The 18,086-nt window shown below is 43.8% G+C and overlaps 1 protein-coding gene across 1 annotated transcript in view; it reads right to left on the bottom strand.

Moving 5' to 3' along the window:
• Window positions 1–18,086, bottom strand: part of nav3 (neuron navigator 3) — a 292,679-nt gene that overhangs the window by 58,070 nt on the left and 216,523 nt on the right. The window contains 2 exon segments of the mRNA XM_065021393.1: window positions 478–763; window positions 1,489–1,615. Of these exon segments, the coding sequence (XP_064877465.1) occupies window positions 478–763; window positions 1,489–1,615 (413 nt within the window).

Raw genomic sequence — 18,086 nt, forward strand, 5'->3', positions numbered from 1 at the left:
CAAACATTACCGAAGGCCTCGAAGGGCAACGACACAGGTTTCTTAATGAATAATCTGATTGGCCAAAATCTTTGACCCTGTTATCTAATCAATGTCAAACTGGAACACATCAACAAATGAAATTCACTTATAAATGAAGCTAGGATGGACATCAACCAGACAGGCAGTTTGATTGAATGAATGACCAGTCAGAGAATAATCTACACCACCATCCATCCTCAGTTAGACGTGGGCCCTGTTCAAATAGTTCAGAAATACATCCTTCCTACCTTCCTTGAAGTAATCACAGATCTGAATTGGTGGACGTAATACGGCGGTAACCTTTGATACACCGATACAATCACTTATACTGTAGATCTGTGCTCACCTCAAGACAACAAGAAAGGAAGGAAGTTATTTCTACAGTTTTCCAACAGGGCCATGGTAGAAAGAAATAAGCAAGGTCTGAAGTAGAAGAAGAAGGAGGGCGGGTCCTACCAGGGGTTTTTAGGGTGGCGCTGGTTCCTTTGGTCCGGGGGGGCGTGATGCCCACCTGGGCAGTCATACCCCTCCTCCAGGAGCCAGTCTGGGACATGGGTAGGCCCGTCTTCTGCCCGGGATCCTCACCGCACTGCCCCGCTGGCGAGGAGGCAGAGGAGGAGGAAGGCTTCCACTTTGAGCCGGGCTCCATGCTGACATCCAGCTCCTCGTCCACCTTCTTCAGATCTTCAGCTCCGGCCCAGCTGCTACTGACCTCCTGCTCCACATGCTGGTGTGTGTCCGCCTGGGACAGTCAGTAACCCACACACCTTTATTTTACTATCCTAGTGGTGACCAAAACATGTATTCCATTTCAAAATCCTATTTTCCCTAACCCCTAATTATAAACCTAAACTTAACCCCTAACACTAAAACAGGTTTTTTCCTTGTTTTACTATCCTTATGAAGACTTCTGGTCCCCACAAGGATAGTAAAACAAAACAAAAGAAAACCACACACACACACACACACACACACACACACACACACACAATACAGTATGAGTAAGCCACCTGACAGATGGTGAACCCCCCCCTCACTAACCACACCAACAGTCTCTTAATAAGAGATCAATCTGTTGAGGTTTCCACAAGGCACACATACTTGGCTATTTTTACCATGCTCCCTGAACACTGCACAAGGAATGGGTTCTGCTGTACATTTCCTTGGCTTTCTCTCTTGAAAGCCAATTAAAACAAAGTAAATAGATTCCTTTCCAGACTACAGTGATATACCTCATTGTTACACATACACATAAAAAGTATGACAGACAAGTCCCTGTTTTAATTGAAGCAAGTGCAAAGACAGTGATGCTTCAGTATCATTACTCACAGTTAGTTCAATGTCTGGAAGCATGGATATACTCTATTCTTGTTCATTTATAAGAGAATAAACAGGATATAGGCTCTATGGGTTGTTCAGGCTCGGACAAGCCTACTGCCTTCATTTACACTCCATGGTGTACTGTACCTGGGCTGCCTTGTTCTTGCGTGGTGACGATGTGATGGCAGGGTAGGTGGGCGTGTTCAGATCGTCTGTGCTGATGTTATCTACAGTGTCACTGAGACCGCTGCTGACTGAACTGCTGTCATCCCAACTACGAGAGAGAGAGAGAGAGAGAGAGAGTCAGAGATGAGTGATAAAGACAGAAGCCATCCATCTTCCCACCATATCAATCTTTCATTCCATTTTGTCATCCCTCCACAAATACCAACAATCCTCTCCTTCACCCTTCCAGTAACCCTTCAGGTAAACTCAGAAACGTGCATCTCTGCACCCCTTTCCCTTTCCAACCTGCAGGTAATGCACTCTGTGTAGGGTGAAGTTGCACCTAGACACTGATCTTTAGTCAGTTTTGCATTTCCCTAACTAATGGTTAACTTAATGATTTGTGGAGGGGAAGGTGATCCTGGATCTGTACCTAGGGGAAACTTCACCCCGAGGTGCACTATGCGTTGTAGAAGAAAAAGAAACACACACCTATTAAGATGAGGTGCTGGCTAGCGGAGTAGAAAACTTGAAAATAAAAGAGAGCCGCACATTCTAGGAGCTCAGATGCAAAAATGTAATTACCAACGTTTCGACAGCCAAGCTGTCTTCAGGGTATAATCACAAACACTGCAGGGTGACTCGTTTATATAGTGTCAAAAGACACAGGTGTCTGTAATCATGGCCAAGAGTGGCCTAATATCATTGGTTAATAATCAAATATTAAAATGTCATACAAAGAACAGCATACAAACAACAAGTGGATAGCATACGATCATAGATTAATTTGACTACACAAGCTTACAAACAATTACAATGGCAAAGTCCCAATAATCACTATGCGTTGTACCTGGCTTCCTATCACGCTGCCTTAATGAAACCTACCCAGTCCCCAGGGAGCCAGGAGCCGGAAACAAGCAATCTCTGTCGTGGGTGGGGATTCGCTCAATTTCCAATCACCTCCTCCCATCTATCACTGTTGTTGATCATTTATCCTCTCTAATTAGTACATTGAGTGGCGGTGGCCCTCTTTAAATCTTCATTAGGCTATTGACATCTGGGTATTGTGTATCTTGGGATAATTTCTCAACAAATCAAATGTATTTATGAAGCCCTTTTTTACATCAGCTGATGTCACAAAGTGATATACAGAAAGCCAGCCTGAAACCCCAAACAGCAAGCAATGCAGATGTAGATGTAGAAGCGGTGGCTAGGAAAAACTCCCTAGAAAGGCAGGAACCTAGTGGAGGTTATAAGAGTACATGGCCATTAAGGCCACATCACTCTTCAAAATGTTCAAACATTCATAGATCACCAGCAGGGTCAAAACATGACTGTATATGTGATGTATGGATCAGGACTATATATGTGATGTATGGATCAGTACTATATATGTGATGTATGGATCAGTACTATATATGTGATGTATGGATCAGGACTGTATATGTGATGTATGGATCAGTACTGTATATGTGATGTATGGATCAGGACTATATATGTGATGTATGGATCAGGACTGTATATGTGATGTATGGATCGGGTCTATATATGTGATGTATGGATCAGGACTATATATGTGATGTATGGATCAGGACTATATATGTGATGTATGGATCAGTACTATATATGTGATGTATGGATCAGGACTGTATATGTGATGTATGGATCGGGACTGTATATGGGATGTATGGATCGGGACTATATATGTGATGTATGGATCGGGACTATATATGTGATGTATGGATCAGGACTGTATATGTGATGTATGGATCAGGACTGTATATGTGATGTATGGATCAGGACTATATATGTGATGTATGGATCAGGACTGTATATGTGATGTATGGATCAGGGACTATATATGTGATGTATGGATCGGGATGTATATGATGTATGGATCACTATATATGTGATGTATGGATCTATATATGTGATGTATGGATCAGGACTATATATGTGATGTATGGATCAGGACTGTATATGTGATGTATGGATCGGGACTATATATGTGATGTATGGATCAGGACTATATATGTGATGTATGGATCGGGACTATATATGTGATGTATGGATCAGGACTGTATATGTGATGTATGGATCAGGACTGTATATGTGATGTATGGATCAGGACTATATATGTGATGTATGGATCAGGACTGTATATGTGATGTATGGATCGGGACTATATATGTGATGTATGGATCGGGACTGTATATGTGATGTATGGATCAGGACTGTATATGTGATGTATGGATCGGGACTATATATGTGATGTATGGATCAGGACTATATATGTGATGTATGGATCAGGACTGTATATGTGATGTATGGATCAGGACTATATATGTGATGTATGGATCAGGACTATATATGTGATGTATGGATCAGGACTATATATGTGATGTATGGATCAGGACTATATATGTGATGTATGGATCAGGACTATATATGTGATGTATGGATCAGGACTGTATATGTGATGTATGGATCAGGACTGTATATGGGATGTATGGATCGGGACTATATATGTGATGTATGGATCGGGACTGTATATGTGATGTATGGATCGGGACTATATATGTGATGTATGGATCAGGACTGTATATGTGATGTATGGATCAGGACTATATATGTGATGTATGGATCATGACTATATATGTGATGTATGGATCAGGACTATATACATGATGTATGGATCATGTTAGCATGACATCATTGGATGGTTTTGACTTTCTTATCAGGCCTGGGTTCAAATACTATTTAAAATCTTTCCAATACTTTGGGTGTTTGTTTGAGCCTGGCTGGAGTGTGGGTGGGTGGGTTTTTCAGTTTTGAAACTATTCTATCGGTTCCATTGCGTCAGGCAAACGGAATCATCAAACCCAGATAAAGTATTTGAAAGGATTTCAAACAGTATCTGAACACTGGTCTGGTTATTATGCAGGTGATGTACCCAGAACCCCTAAACAAAGGCCATATGGTTCAACAAGTGGTCATTTCTGCACACGCTGTTTAATTACCACAGCTCCAGAGATTGGGGATCTCCAGAAATATGTTTCAGTCATGTCCAATTCCATTTTCTCTTATCACACCTAATAAATCCCCCTCAATAATAATGTATTAGTTCTCTCGCCGTCTCAGGCTCATGCACACACACACACACACACACACACACACACACACACACACACACACACACACACACACACACACACACACACACACACACACACACACACACACACACACACACACACACACACACACAGTGGATGGTTGCCATGACAATCTGTGTGTATGTATCTCTAGCATGAATTAACATTTGGAATCTGATCACCTCACTAAAGCTAGAAATGGAGCCTCAGAGGAAAATGCAGCCAATTTGATCCAGCATAGCACCAGTCATACATACAGGGAACTAAAGAAATATGACAAATGAACCAACAACGTGTGGGAACCTTATCGACTGTCTAAGAGGGGAGAGAGGAGAGGATTTAACCTGCTCAAGGACATGAAACAATAAACCCTGAAGTATTGTAGTCTCAATTCAATCATATGTGACTGAGCAACTGTCCTCTACCACATATGGGAGATGACATACCAGAGATGACAGATCAGAGATGACTTCCAATCCCTTAGAAAAGTGAATCAGTTGTCATTGCTAGAATAGTTCGCTAATTCCATTTTAGTCGAGTGAACATTACTTCTCCTCTGACATCTATAACTCATCCAAGACAAAGCTGAAACCCAAAGACAGGCTCAAAAGGAGAAACTAATGAGTTGTATGAAAGGCTCACAATGGGTGTTGGGAGAGGTGTGTGGGTGTTCCTCTGAAAGATATAACAGTGTGGACATGCATGGGTGCGTTCTCCCTGCTCATTGATTTTTACAAACTCTTTCGTGCTTTTCAAAGGGATTGAAAGCTATTCATATCAGCATTGGATAACACCAGGAATTTAAATATCAAGTTCACAGTTGGTTATACAATAATAATATCATTCCCCTTTGCAATGCTAACAGGGTGAGCCTGTTAAGAAGACGGAGCTGGAAAGGGCATGTTTTCTAACTGTACTGTATGTAGAGCTGGAAAGGGCATGTTTTCTAACTGTACTGTATGTAGAGCTGGAAAGGGCATGTTTTCTAACTGTACTGTATGTAGAGCTGGAAAGGGCATGTTTTCTAACTGTACTGTATGTAGAGCTGGAAAGGGCATGTTTTCTAACTGTACTGTATGTAGAGTTGGAAACTATTTCAATTGGAGCAAAAGTTTGATCTGTACAAATGGAATGTTTTCTACAGTTAAAGTGGGGCATGTTTTCAACTGTCCATCTTTTTGGAATATAGGTCTCTGAACATCTCAATTCCATGAAATAAATGGAAACTATAAATTGCCTGTGGCCTGTCTGGCATGGATTTCACGATAGCCAATTTCTCATTGGCCATATGTCATTTATCATTTTGCCATTTCATTTTTCCCCAAACTGTATTATTAGAGAAAGGCAGTCTCTAACTGATGACTGTATGTAGAGTGAAAGTGATTGTTTTCTAACTGTGAAGATGCAGAGTTCACGAAAGGGCATTTATTCACTTCCTCATTGTTTTAAAGGGCATGGTTTCTAACTGATTGTTTGAGCTGGAAAGGGCATGTTTTCTATGCTATTTTAGAGCTGGAAAGGGCATATTTGCTAACTGTACTATTAAGCTGGAAAGGGCATGTTTTCATCAACAGTTGATTAAGCTGTGTCTGTTTTGAACTGAATGTTGTAGAGCTGGAAAGGGCATGTCCAACTGTACTGTATGTAGAGCTGATTCAGGACAGGTGCTTGTACTGTTGTAGAGCTGGAAAGGGCATGTTTTCAACTGTACTGTCCTGATTCAGGAAAGGGCATGTTTTCTAACTGTACTGTTGTAGAGTGGAAAGGGCATGTTTTCTAACTGTACTGTAAGTCCTGATTCAGGAAAGGGCATGTTTTCTAACTGTACTGTATGTAGAGTGGAAAGGGCATGTTTTCTAACTGTACTGTATTCTGGAAAGGTGTTTTCTAACTGTACTGTTGTAGAGTGGTAAGGGCATGTTTTCTAAGTCTGATTCAGGACAGGTGCTTAGTGTTGTAGGTGGAAAGGGCATGTTTTCTAACTGTCTGATTCAGGAAAGGTGCTTAGTGTTGTAGGTGGAAAGGGCACGTAATTGTCCACACCGCACGTTTTCTAACTGTCCTGATTCAGGACAGGTGCTTTTCTAACTGTTGTAGGTGGAAAGGGCACGTTTTCTAACTGTACTGTATGTAGAGTTGGAAACTATTTCAATTGGAGCAAAAGTTTGATCTGTACAAATGGAATCCTTGACAGTTAAATGGGAATTCTCAGCTCCTCCATATTTTTGGAATATAGGTCTCTGAACATCTCAATTCCATGAAATAAATGGAAACTATAAATTGCCTGTGGCCTGTCTGGCATGGATTTCACGATAGCCAATTTCTCATTGGCCATATGTCATTTATCATTTTGCCATTTCATTTGTCCCCAAACTCTATTATTAGGAGGCAGTCTCAATGATGACCATGCCCAGGGTGAGTGATTGAATCCTCATGTGTGAAGATGCAGATCTTCACGAGAAACATTTATTCACTTCCTCATTGTTTTAATTGATGGTGGTATTGATTGTTTGCTTCAATGGGCGTTAGATCCTGATTTTCATTGCTTAGTGTTGTAGGTGGTAAAAGCCACACCCATCAAAGTCCTGATTCAGGACAGGTGCTTAGTGTTGTAGGTGGTAATTGGCCCCACCGCTCGTTAAGTCCTGATTCAGGACAGGTGCTTAGTGTTGTAGGTGGTAATTGGCCACACCCCTCGTTAAGTCCTGATTCAGGACAGGTGCTTAGTGTTGTAGGTGGTAATTGGCCACACCGCTCGTTAAGTCCTGATTCAGGACAGGTGCTTAGTGTTGTAGGTGGTAATTGTCCACACCGCTCGTTAAGTCCTGATTCAGGACAGGTGCTTAGTGTTGTAGGTGGTAATTGGCCACACCGCTCATTAAGTCCTGATTCAGGACAGGTGCTTAGTGTTGTAGGTGGTAATTGGCCACACCCCTCATTAAGTCCTGATTCAGGACAGGTGCTTAGTGTTGTAGGTGGTAATTGGCCACACCGCTCATTAAGTCCTGATTCAGGACAGGTGCTTAGTGTTGTAGGTGGTAATTGGCCACACCGCTCATTAAGTCCTGATTCAGGACAGGTGCTTAGTGTTGTAGGTGGTAATTGGTCACACCCCTCATTAAGTCCTGATTCAGGACAGGTGCTTAGTGTTGTAGGTGGTAATTGGCCACACCGCTCTTTAAGTCCTGATTCAGGACAGGTGCTTAGTGTTGTAGGTGGTAATTGGCCACACCACTCGTTAAGTCCTGATTCAGGACAGGTGCTTAGTGGCATTGATTAGATGGCATCAGTTGAGCCTTTGAGCCTTTCCATTGAGTATGTTTATATGCACACTAATAATTCAATAACAAACTGATTATGGTAATAGGTGGATTATGCCATAAACATCTTACTCTGATTATCTCAACCAGCTTAAGGTCATATTCCAAGTAAGCAGCACACTCCAATTAAAACACCTAGATTTAAAAAAAACTCTTTTGAATGATTAGCTATTCACAATCTGGGTATTCACAATAATCATAGTATTGTGTGCATGTAAACGTACCCATTGTCTGGGAGAGAAATGTATGGGGCTTCTGTGTAGCTACGCTATCAAGCTAGTTTGTATCCCATTGCTTTTACACATTAAAAGCCTGGATGTATTTACATCGAATCAATCAAAGTGGTTACTTTGTGAACAAGCCATTTCAAAGATCACCAGCTACTCTAACATCAAACGTTTAATTGTCGTTTCACCGCAAGAGCTGCACTGACCTGATCTCAAACGGAGTCAGTTGGTGCTTAAAGTGAAAGGCACTATGCATCTTTTCTCCAATAGGATTCTACAAAGACACGGAAATCGATAGCCTCGAAAAAATCTGTCTTGTTTGCTGTAATCACTTCCTCTTATCTTAAGTGGCCGATGGCGACGCCGCGACTTTGCCTGGAAGTTGTTACGACGAGCTTCAGCATCCAAAGCACTTGTGGTGGCTGACAGTGACTTTCCCCTCCTAGAATGGAACATGGAGAGATAAACTTCTGACTCGACGATGATGGTACTCGACGATGAGGGGCACCCAGGGCTAACGCTTGAGTTTCCATAGTGACAGCAGCTTTTGTCAGGTCACATCGTCTTTCTACTTAGATGTGCCCCTCTGAAAATAAAGAAACCTGTCCTGTTCTTCCAGGGCCGGCCCCAGGCTGCTAAGGGGCGCCCAACCCGTTTATAAACTCAGTCGGGGTCTCAACTTACTGTTGCGAGTTAGAATAGAAAAATACACAAGGTACAAGTCAGAAAGTTGGTTGTGCATCAGCAATTTTGTTGTTGTTATCTCAGTCACTCAATAAGCCATGTCAGCTAACAATTTTTAGACTGGTAAATGAGTCTAGCCAGCTATCTAAACTAATAATCATGGCCGAATACTGACCGGTCACGCAGAGCACGTGCCCTAAAGCCCTGACCTCCAGGGGGCCAACGCAGGGCACGTGCCCTAAAGCCCTGACCTCCAGGGGGCCAACGCAGGGCACGTGCCCTAAAGCCCTGACCTCCAGGGGGCCAACGCAGGGCACGTGCCCAAAAGCCCTGACCTCCAGGGGGCCAACGCAGGGCACATGCCCTAAAGCCCTGACCTCCAAGGGGCCAACGCAGGGCACGTGCCCTAAAGCCCTGACCTCCAGGGGGCCAACGCAGAGCACGTGTTCTAAAGCCCTGACCTCCAGGGGGCCAACGCAGGGCACGTGCCCTAAAGCCCTGACCTCCAGCGGGCCAACGCAGGGCACGTGCCCTAAAGCCCTGACCTCCAGGGGGCCAACACAGGGCACGTGCCCTAAAGCCCTGACCTCCAGGGGGCCAGCATTGATTTAGTTAGTCACTCTCACTCAGATATCATTAACATGGCAAAATGTGTAGAACTGCAGAAAATGAGTTTTAAAACGGAATAAATCTCAGTTAGGGCCCCTAAAAGGCTAGAGCCGGTCCTGTGTTCTTCACAACTACAACACCAACAGGGGGGAATGTGATGTCCCTTTCCTAAACGTCTCCAGAGACCAGGTATCCTTGGGTAACAGACAAGAAGAGGGCAGACAGAGACACGTCTAAGACTGCGTCTAAAAAACTGTTATCATAGTAGTGCAGTACAAGGGAATAGGGTGCTATTTGGAATGGATCTATCAGCATCTCAGAGGAACTGGTAGCATACCTAAATCCCCGTTTTGGGAAGTGATGAGAGACCGGCCCTTAGATGACTCGTGTCTCCTTTCTGATGATCAATACCTTTGGATTACTGCGTACTGCGTAGGCAACCGGGCCAGAATAGTAAGACAAAATAGAGCTCCTAAACTTTCTAACATTTCATGAGATACAGTACATACTATGTTACTAATAATATAATAAATACATGAGATAAATACTAAACATTTCATGAGATAAAAACTATACTACTGTACAGCGTCAATAGTCCTTTATGCCCAATCTTACACATCAAACTCCTGATCAATCTATAAGGTGAGTCTTCTGTGAGAGAAGACCAGACAAAGGAAAGAGACTCTTATCTGATATACTTTCAATTCCCCCACCAAATCCATCACTTTTGATAACATCGACGGCAGCACTGTCTATTTGGGAGGATTGAGTAGAGAGGGGAGGCTAATTTCCTGTGAAGAAGGGATGGCTGTTATATTCCGTATCCCAAATTGAGTCTAAATCACAAAATTACAGGGATGGTTTTCAAGGAAATGGTATGAAAATCTTGTGAGAGTGTCAGCCTTGACTAACAGCTAACAAGTGATGACTATCTATCCATATGATACTGTTTGGATATCCAAATAGCTACTTAGCCTGTGTTATTATTGGCTGCCACACTAATGAGCAGAACTAAAACAGATGGCTGTTTAAAATCTCCACTGCCTTCAAATTCTTTTCTAAAAGTGAGTAAATTGTCTCTCTCCCACTCTCAGCTGTGACACATTGGGTACAATTCCCTCTTCCCTCCTGCGGTGGTCTTCTTAACACAATGCTGACAATCCAAAGTAATATTAATTAGTCTACAAAGTGCTGGGAAATAAGATTATAATTCTCTGCTATTTTCCACCCCAATTTGTCCCAGTTAGAACGTGTTGACTCACAGACTTGGGGCGATCTGGATTGTTCTTAAAAAATAAGCCTATAATCGTAACGCTAACTAACCCTTTTGATTTCTCTGTCAATTGCTTTAATTAAGTGACTGACTCTAATGTGCAATTCAGAATGGTTGTATTTGACTAGAAGAAGGAGTACAGTCAATAACACAATAGAAAAATCTATATACAGTGTGTGCAAATGTAGTAATAACTAATATACAGTACAGGTAAAGTAACCCTACAGTACTACCTAAAGGTATTTAACTCCTCTCCCCCCTCAGCCTAGCTTAGTGCAGCCAAGGCCAGTTTACAGGAGGACCCCTGAGGGCTGTCCTGAGAGCATGCCTGTATTGGCTGAATATTTAATAGAGGTGCATCCCTAGGCACCAGCCCCTGATGGAATCATCGGTGATGTCTCTGACAGGCAGCGAGTCCCTCAGAGCTGCGGATGGGCGACACACGCTAGGGGCCTCTCCATATCTCTAGGGGCCCGGCCCCAGACAGAGCTCACAGCTATGACCAATAACCCTATCACAGCCCTGAAGCTATGTCAACACTAACAGTATAGGTGTTTGAGTCACAAGCTCTTTAATAAACAACAACGTGTAAGTCCCGCTGTGTGTCTCGATATGTTGCTAGATGTAGAGCATGTTGATTCCTCCTTCTGTATATCATGTACAGTACCAGTCAAACATATGGACACACCTACTCATTCAGGGTTTTTTATTCATTTTTACATTGTAGAAAACTAGATAAGACATCAAAACTATCAAATAAAACATATGGAATCATGTAGTAACCAAAAAAGTGTTAAACAAATCAAAATATATTTTATATTTGAGATTCTTCAAAGCCACCCTTGCCTTGATGACAACTGGCATTCTCAAAAAACAGATTCATGAGGTAGTCACCTGGAATGCATTTCAATTAACAGGTGTGACTTCTTAAAAGTAAAAAATGTGTTAAATTAACTTAATGCGTTTGAGCCAATCAGTTGTGTTATGACAAGGTAAGGGTGGTATACAGAAGATAGCCCTATTTGGTAAAAGTCCATGCTATGGACTATTTTCTCCAAGTACATATTATGGCAAGAAAAGCTCAAATAAGCAAAGATAAACGACAGTCCATCATTACTTTAAGACATGAAGGTCAGTCAATACGGAAAATGTCAAGAACTTTGAACGTTTCTTCAAGTGCAATCTCAAAAACCATCAAGCGCTATGATGAAACTGTCTCTCATGAGGACCACCACAGGAAAGGGAGACCCAGAGTTACCTCTGCTGCAGAGGATATGTTCATTAGAGTTAACTGCACCTCAGATTGCAGCCCAAATAAATGCTTCAGAGTTCAAGTAACAGACACATCAACATCAAAAGTTCAGATGAGACTGTGTGAATCAGGCCTTCATGGTCGAATTGCTGCAAAGAAACCACGACTAAAGGACACCAATAAGAAGAGACTTGCTTGGGCCAAGAAACACGAGCAATGGACATTAGACCGGTGGAAATGTTGATTTGTTTAACACTTTTTTGGTTACTACATGATTCCATATGTGTTATTTCATAGTTCTGATGTCTTCACTATTATTCTACAACGTAGAAAATAGAACAAATAAAGAAAGTGTCCAAACTACTGACTGGTACTGTATACAATATATCATATCCAGAAAATACACTTTAGGAAAGTCACAATACACACTGAAGACTCTGTTCAACTTCCTGTAAACCCAGAAGCCTTTTCTCTTGACGTGCTAGATTTCCCTCAGGTTTAATAACAACGGCAGTGTCTAGTATTGATGCTTGTGTTTCCTACTATGCATTGTGGCACGTATTTCCAAACATAGAGTGCAATGAAATGGCTCCTCTCATCCATGCAAACAGCGTCCCATGCAATATTCAATACTGTAAGTGTTGCTCGGCGAAGGGAGAAAAAACCCAGACGATTTCAATGCTATTTGCAGCATGTAGAACGGACGACTGTAAAGACTCTGTAATACAGAGACGAACAGAGGAATGGAAGAAGCAATGTCTTTATCAGAACAGTACCTTGTGGTGTTGTGTGTGTGTGACCGACATCGACAGTAGGATGTGACCCTTTCTCTGAGGACTTCTTGTGTAACAGCGACCCAAACTCCCACACATCACCCAGACTCTCACAATAAGAAGATACAGTGATGTGTTCCCTCTGCATTTCTCAACACAATGACAAGCACATTCATCCATACAGTTCTTTCATTTGGCGCCTTTTGTAAAGAACTGTTTGTGTTCTAAATGCAGCCACAGAGACTCTGTTGGGAGGTGGAGGACGCCCTGAGGTGTTTTCATAAACGGCTTGTCTTCAATACTAAATTGAAAGTGACCGTATGTATAAATCAAGGACCTCATCAACGTTCCTTCAGAAGAATCATGAAAATGTTAAGACGATAAATCCAAAGAGATAAACAGTCATTTTCGAGTTGACACTCATTCGCTTAATACCATGAAATACACTCAGGATCCATCTGTGACACCCATTCCACCTCAAAACAAAGAGAATAAAAGGCTGAACACGGTTTAGAGCAGTGTAGGGTGAAGTGAATTGTGAGACACACGTCCACGCCATAATGGGGACGCTTTCAAAGAAACTGCTTTCAAAGTGCTCTAGCCGTGTTAGTCCGTCCTGTAATCCTAGCCTAATGCTATTGAGCCCCGAGGCTCTCGCAATTACATGTCAGAAAACATGCCGTGCTAAATGACCTTAATCAATGTTTTCCATCTCTCTTAACCAGCAGGCTCATCCAGCTTAGCCAAAGCCAAACTGTAAACTGTCCCATCAGTATAAGTCATTCCCTACTGGTCTGAGAGAGCACACCAAACGAACAGCAATCAATAGCATGTGTGTGTGTGTGTGTGTGTGTGTGTGTGTCTGTGTGTGTGTGTGTGTGTGTGTGTGTGTGTGTGTGTGTGTGTGTGTGTGTGTGTGTGTGTGAAAGGGGGTAAAGTGTGAAGGGGGGTAAAGCGTTGGAGCCAGCTGACTCCCACTCACCTCTCTGGGAAGGATGGATGGATTATGGCTGTCTGTTGTTACAGGGACCGACTGGCTGGCTGAGGCTCTCCTTCCCTGCCTGGCTCCTTCCCTGGTTGGCTGACTGACTATAGCGCCCTAACTAGAGTCAGGAGCCCAGCCCACCTGCCCTGGCTGGCTGTACAGCTAGCTGTGACACGACTGCACTCGGATAGTTACAGAGAGTGGAGGGACACCTACCCCATCGCTCCGCAAAACCCCTCCTCCCCCCTATTCCCCTCCCTCCCGTTAGGATCCGCCCGCCACCCACTTAATCGCCAAGAGACGCCACGCAGACCAATAAGAGCCAGTGCTGGACCACGAGGGGTTAATTGCAGCAGGATGGAGAGAAAGGGGGATGAATCTAGTAGCCTCAGGATGAGAGACAACAACAGAACCCCTTCCTGGAAGAAGAGTGAGCAAACTGTGTGCTGTTTGTCTGAAAAGCCTTGAAAGGAAATGAACTCATATATAATAGGCGAGGCAGGCAGGCTGTCTATATAGATTCATCTCTATACATTATTCACAAGGCTTGTTTCCTAACCACAGAATGAGTCTGATGGGGATTCAGACTAAATGGAAATCATTATGAGCATTGGCTTTAGAGGGCAATGTGATTGACATTGTTTCAATATGTCATTTTTTAGATTAGCCTTGAAAACCAGGTATTTGATAAACATAATGGCTGTCACTGCCAGTAGAATCCAATTGAACAGTGTTCAACTCAATTAAATAGTTATTTTGCAGATGCTGGGAATGAGACATGCCTTGAGGAAATAGACAGCGGCATGTCACTGCTCCTCTGCCTGGCTTGGTTTGCATAAGACAGGGCTTGGTTTGCACAAGACAGGGCTTGGTTTGCACAACATTTACATTTACATTTAAGTTTGCAGACAAGACAGGGACATCCAGTGGAACTTGGTCTAAATCTTTTAAGACCTATCCTAGGTATTCCTGAAAGAGGTGGGGTTTCACAAGACAGGGAGTTTGTTCCACCATTGGTTTGCACAAGAGGGAGGCAGGGCTTGAACGTTGTTTGGGTGTAGGGCCTGATCAGAGCCTGGAGGTACAGGGCTTGCTCCGTTGGTCTTGTAGCACAAGACCAGGGCTTGGTTTGCACCAGACGGGCTGCGGCGTTCTGGATGAGACAGGGCTTGCAGTTTGACAAGTGCAAGACAGGCAGGGGCTTGGGATGTTGTAGAGCATGAACCTAAGACAGGGCTTGGTTTGCGCTCTGGGACAAGACAGGGCTTCAGTTTGGTGATCCGTCACAAGACAGGGCTTTGAGTTTGGTTTGCACAAGACAGGGCTTGGTTTGCACAAGACAGGGCTTGGTTTGCACAAGACAGGGCTTGGTTTGCACAAGACAGGGCTTGGTTTGCACAAGACAGGGCTTGGTTTGCACAAGACAGGGCTTGGTTTGCACAAGACAGGGCTTGGTTTGCACAAGACAGGGCTTGGTTTGCACAAGACAGGGCTTGGTTTGCACAAGACAGGGCTTGGTTTGTACAAGACAGGGCTTGGTTTGTACAAGACAGGGCTTGGTTTGTCAAGACAGGGCTTGGTTTGCACAAGACAGGGCTTGGTTTGCACAAGACAGGGCTTGGTCGCTGCTGCAGTGCAGATGGCTTTTACCAGCCAGCAGTGCCAGTCAGGGGCCAACCAAAACAACACCACATGAGCTCAGTCCAACAACACAAGCTGCAGACTACAGTACAACACAGCCAGTCCAGATGACAGCAGCATGCCGTGCACAGTTCTCACCCTTTCTCTGGTGTGGATTAGACAGACAGACTATTCTGTGTTCTGCTGCCTCAAGGCTGAAGATTACAACATGGCGGAGTCACAGTATGAATAAAATGGCTCTGCATCTCCAGAGAAACAAGACACCAGCTACTATATCACTTTGTCTCACTTCCCAAGAGCCAGAAAGACACTACTTTATGCTTCCCACAATGCTTGGCAGCCCGCCTGGCTCAAATGGGGTGGCTGGCACCGTCTGGCATCCTCAAGGGTCACCCAGCTGTCTGCCCCTCCAGATGCAGACCTCAGGCTCCTGCCACCAGCCCCCAGCCCCCAGCTCCCATGTCCTGCTCCCAGTCCCCAGCTCCCAATCCCCAGCTCCCAGTCCCCAGCTCCCAGTCCCCAGCTCCCAGTCCCCAGTCCCCAGCTCCCAGCTCCCAGCCCCCAGCTCTCAGTCCCCAGTCCCCAGCTCCCAGCTCTCAGTCCCCAGCCCCTAGTCCGCTGCCCCCAGTCCCCAGTCCCCTGCCACCAGCCCCAGCCAGCCACCAGCCCCCAGCCCCCAGCTCCCATTCCCCAGCTCCCCACGCTGGGTCTGATCCCCTGTACTGGCACAGCACAACCTGGATCCTCTCCTCTCTAGGATAATGGTATTCCACCTCTCTATGTGGGGTACCAGATTAAAGAGGTGTGTCTCTATTGTGTCTTACGCTTGTGACAAATCCAATTCTCCATTCATTCATTCATTCATTCATTCATTCATTCCAAAACCATAATGACTGTGGCCACCCAGGAAATATGTGTGAGGATTGGATCAGACATAAGTAGGTGTAAACTAGAGATCAATATTTCTCTATGGACAAGTCTACCATGTATGCATTTTCTTCAACTGTGCTCCAGTATTCATGATGAATGAGCTAGAGGTTAGGCATTACAATATGACAGCACACAATCTATCCATGATCATCCTCAAACTTCATCTCTCGTCTTCTGCAAATTCTGGATCTTGTTTACGGAATTCATGATTGGTGTCTTTGATCGAAACAACCGAGGCCCATGTAGACTCATACATTTTTTATCGCTGTAATTATGCAATAGCATGCATCATTTAATATGATTCCATTTGTATAATCCACAACAGAGCCAGGCAGCGCGGCAGTCAATTGAATTATTAATAATGTGACTTTCATTCATTCTTATAAAAAGATTAAATTCAATCATCCCAGGTAATATTCCTTTCAGACCCATGATTTCACATCACACAGAACTTCCCAGAAAAAGGCTGGCAACAACAAGCCTCTATTACCATTCAACCACCACAACCCTCTGTGGTTGACTCTGGCCTACTTCTCTGAATCACCCGGCAATATAGTATCAACAAAAAGGAATCTCTAGCTTCAGAAACTCGGGCCGCCCTCCACTGCTTAACACACAAAACACATCATCAGCTGATTATAATAGGGAATGAGTCTTGAGGCTAATGATCATTCTGTTTGTTTATCCCTGTGGTGGAGAAACACAGCCCTGTATGGTATCCATATTAGGACAGTCCCACATCCGTGGAGGTTGTGTCTGAGTCACATCCATGGATGTGTGACTCTTTCCTAATATGGATACCTTTACCCTGCAAGAAAATCAATCCTCGTTGCCAGACAAACTCACTGGGACGATTCTTTGTCACCGCCCTGTGTTTGGCGGCGGCCATATTAGCCATCATTCATGACTCGGCATCGATCTGAGCTGAGGCATTTAGTCACAGAGTAGCTGCCTTCCTGTCAATACCCTGCCTTTCTAAATAATGAGGCATGACAGCACTAGTCTGTGTTGATGTACTTTGTTTCAGTGGAGCTCGTTTGTCCTCAAACTTCGACCGTCTCTTGAGGTGTTGTGTCAGCCTTGACAAGTCTTTGGCTCGGTGTAGGGTGAAGTTGCCATAAGACGCTGATCTTGGGTCAGTTTGGAATTTCCCCCTACTTTTGATTAAGATTAAGATTGGGGAGGGGAATCTGATCCTAGTCACCCCGGAGCATTTGGCTCCAGCATTTATCCATTTGTAAATAACCAATGCCTTTGTATGCAGTGTCTCTTAGCTGTAACTCCAAGGATGTAGACTTTTTTTCCATGTTCTCGCTTGTACCGCATTCTCAAGGGCATCTCCCAGGCACCTGCACTGCAATCATTATAACTCTGGCAAGCTGCGACTCTCTCTTTCTTCCTTTCATATTTTAGGCTCTGCATCGAGAAACAACAAACACCAGTTATTAATTACAACTTTCCAGTCTCCATAACATTAGAAAACGGAGAAAGAGCAGCTGCTTCTGGTAATGGGGAAAATGCTACGCTATGTTATCTCACTGCACTGAACACAATTCACATGCATTGCTATTTCTGTTCCTTGTTGAGCACCTTTCCTCAGACGTAGATTGTATATACTAGATCTGGCATCCAAAATAAACAAGGGGTCGCCCCGTTCCCCCCTCGTTTTGTGTGCGTGTGTTTGTGATTGTGTGTGTTTGTGCGTGTGTGTTTGTGCGTGTGTGTTTGTCT

This window comes from Oncorhynchus nerka, linkage group LG8 (assembly GCF_034236695.1).
Source record: "Oncorhynchus nerka isolate Pitt River linkage group LG8, Oner_Uvic_2.0, whole genome shotgun sequence".
NCBI lineage: Eukaryota > Metazoa > Chordata > Actinopteri > Salmoniformes > Salmonidae > Oncorhynchus > Oncorhynchus nerka.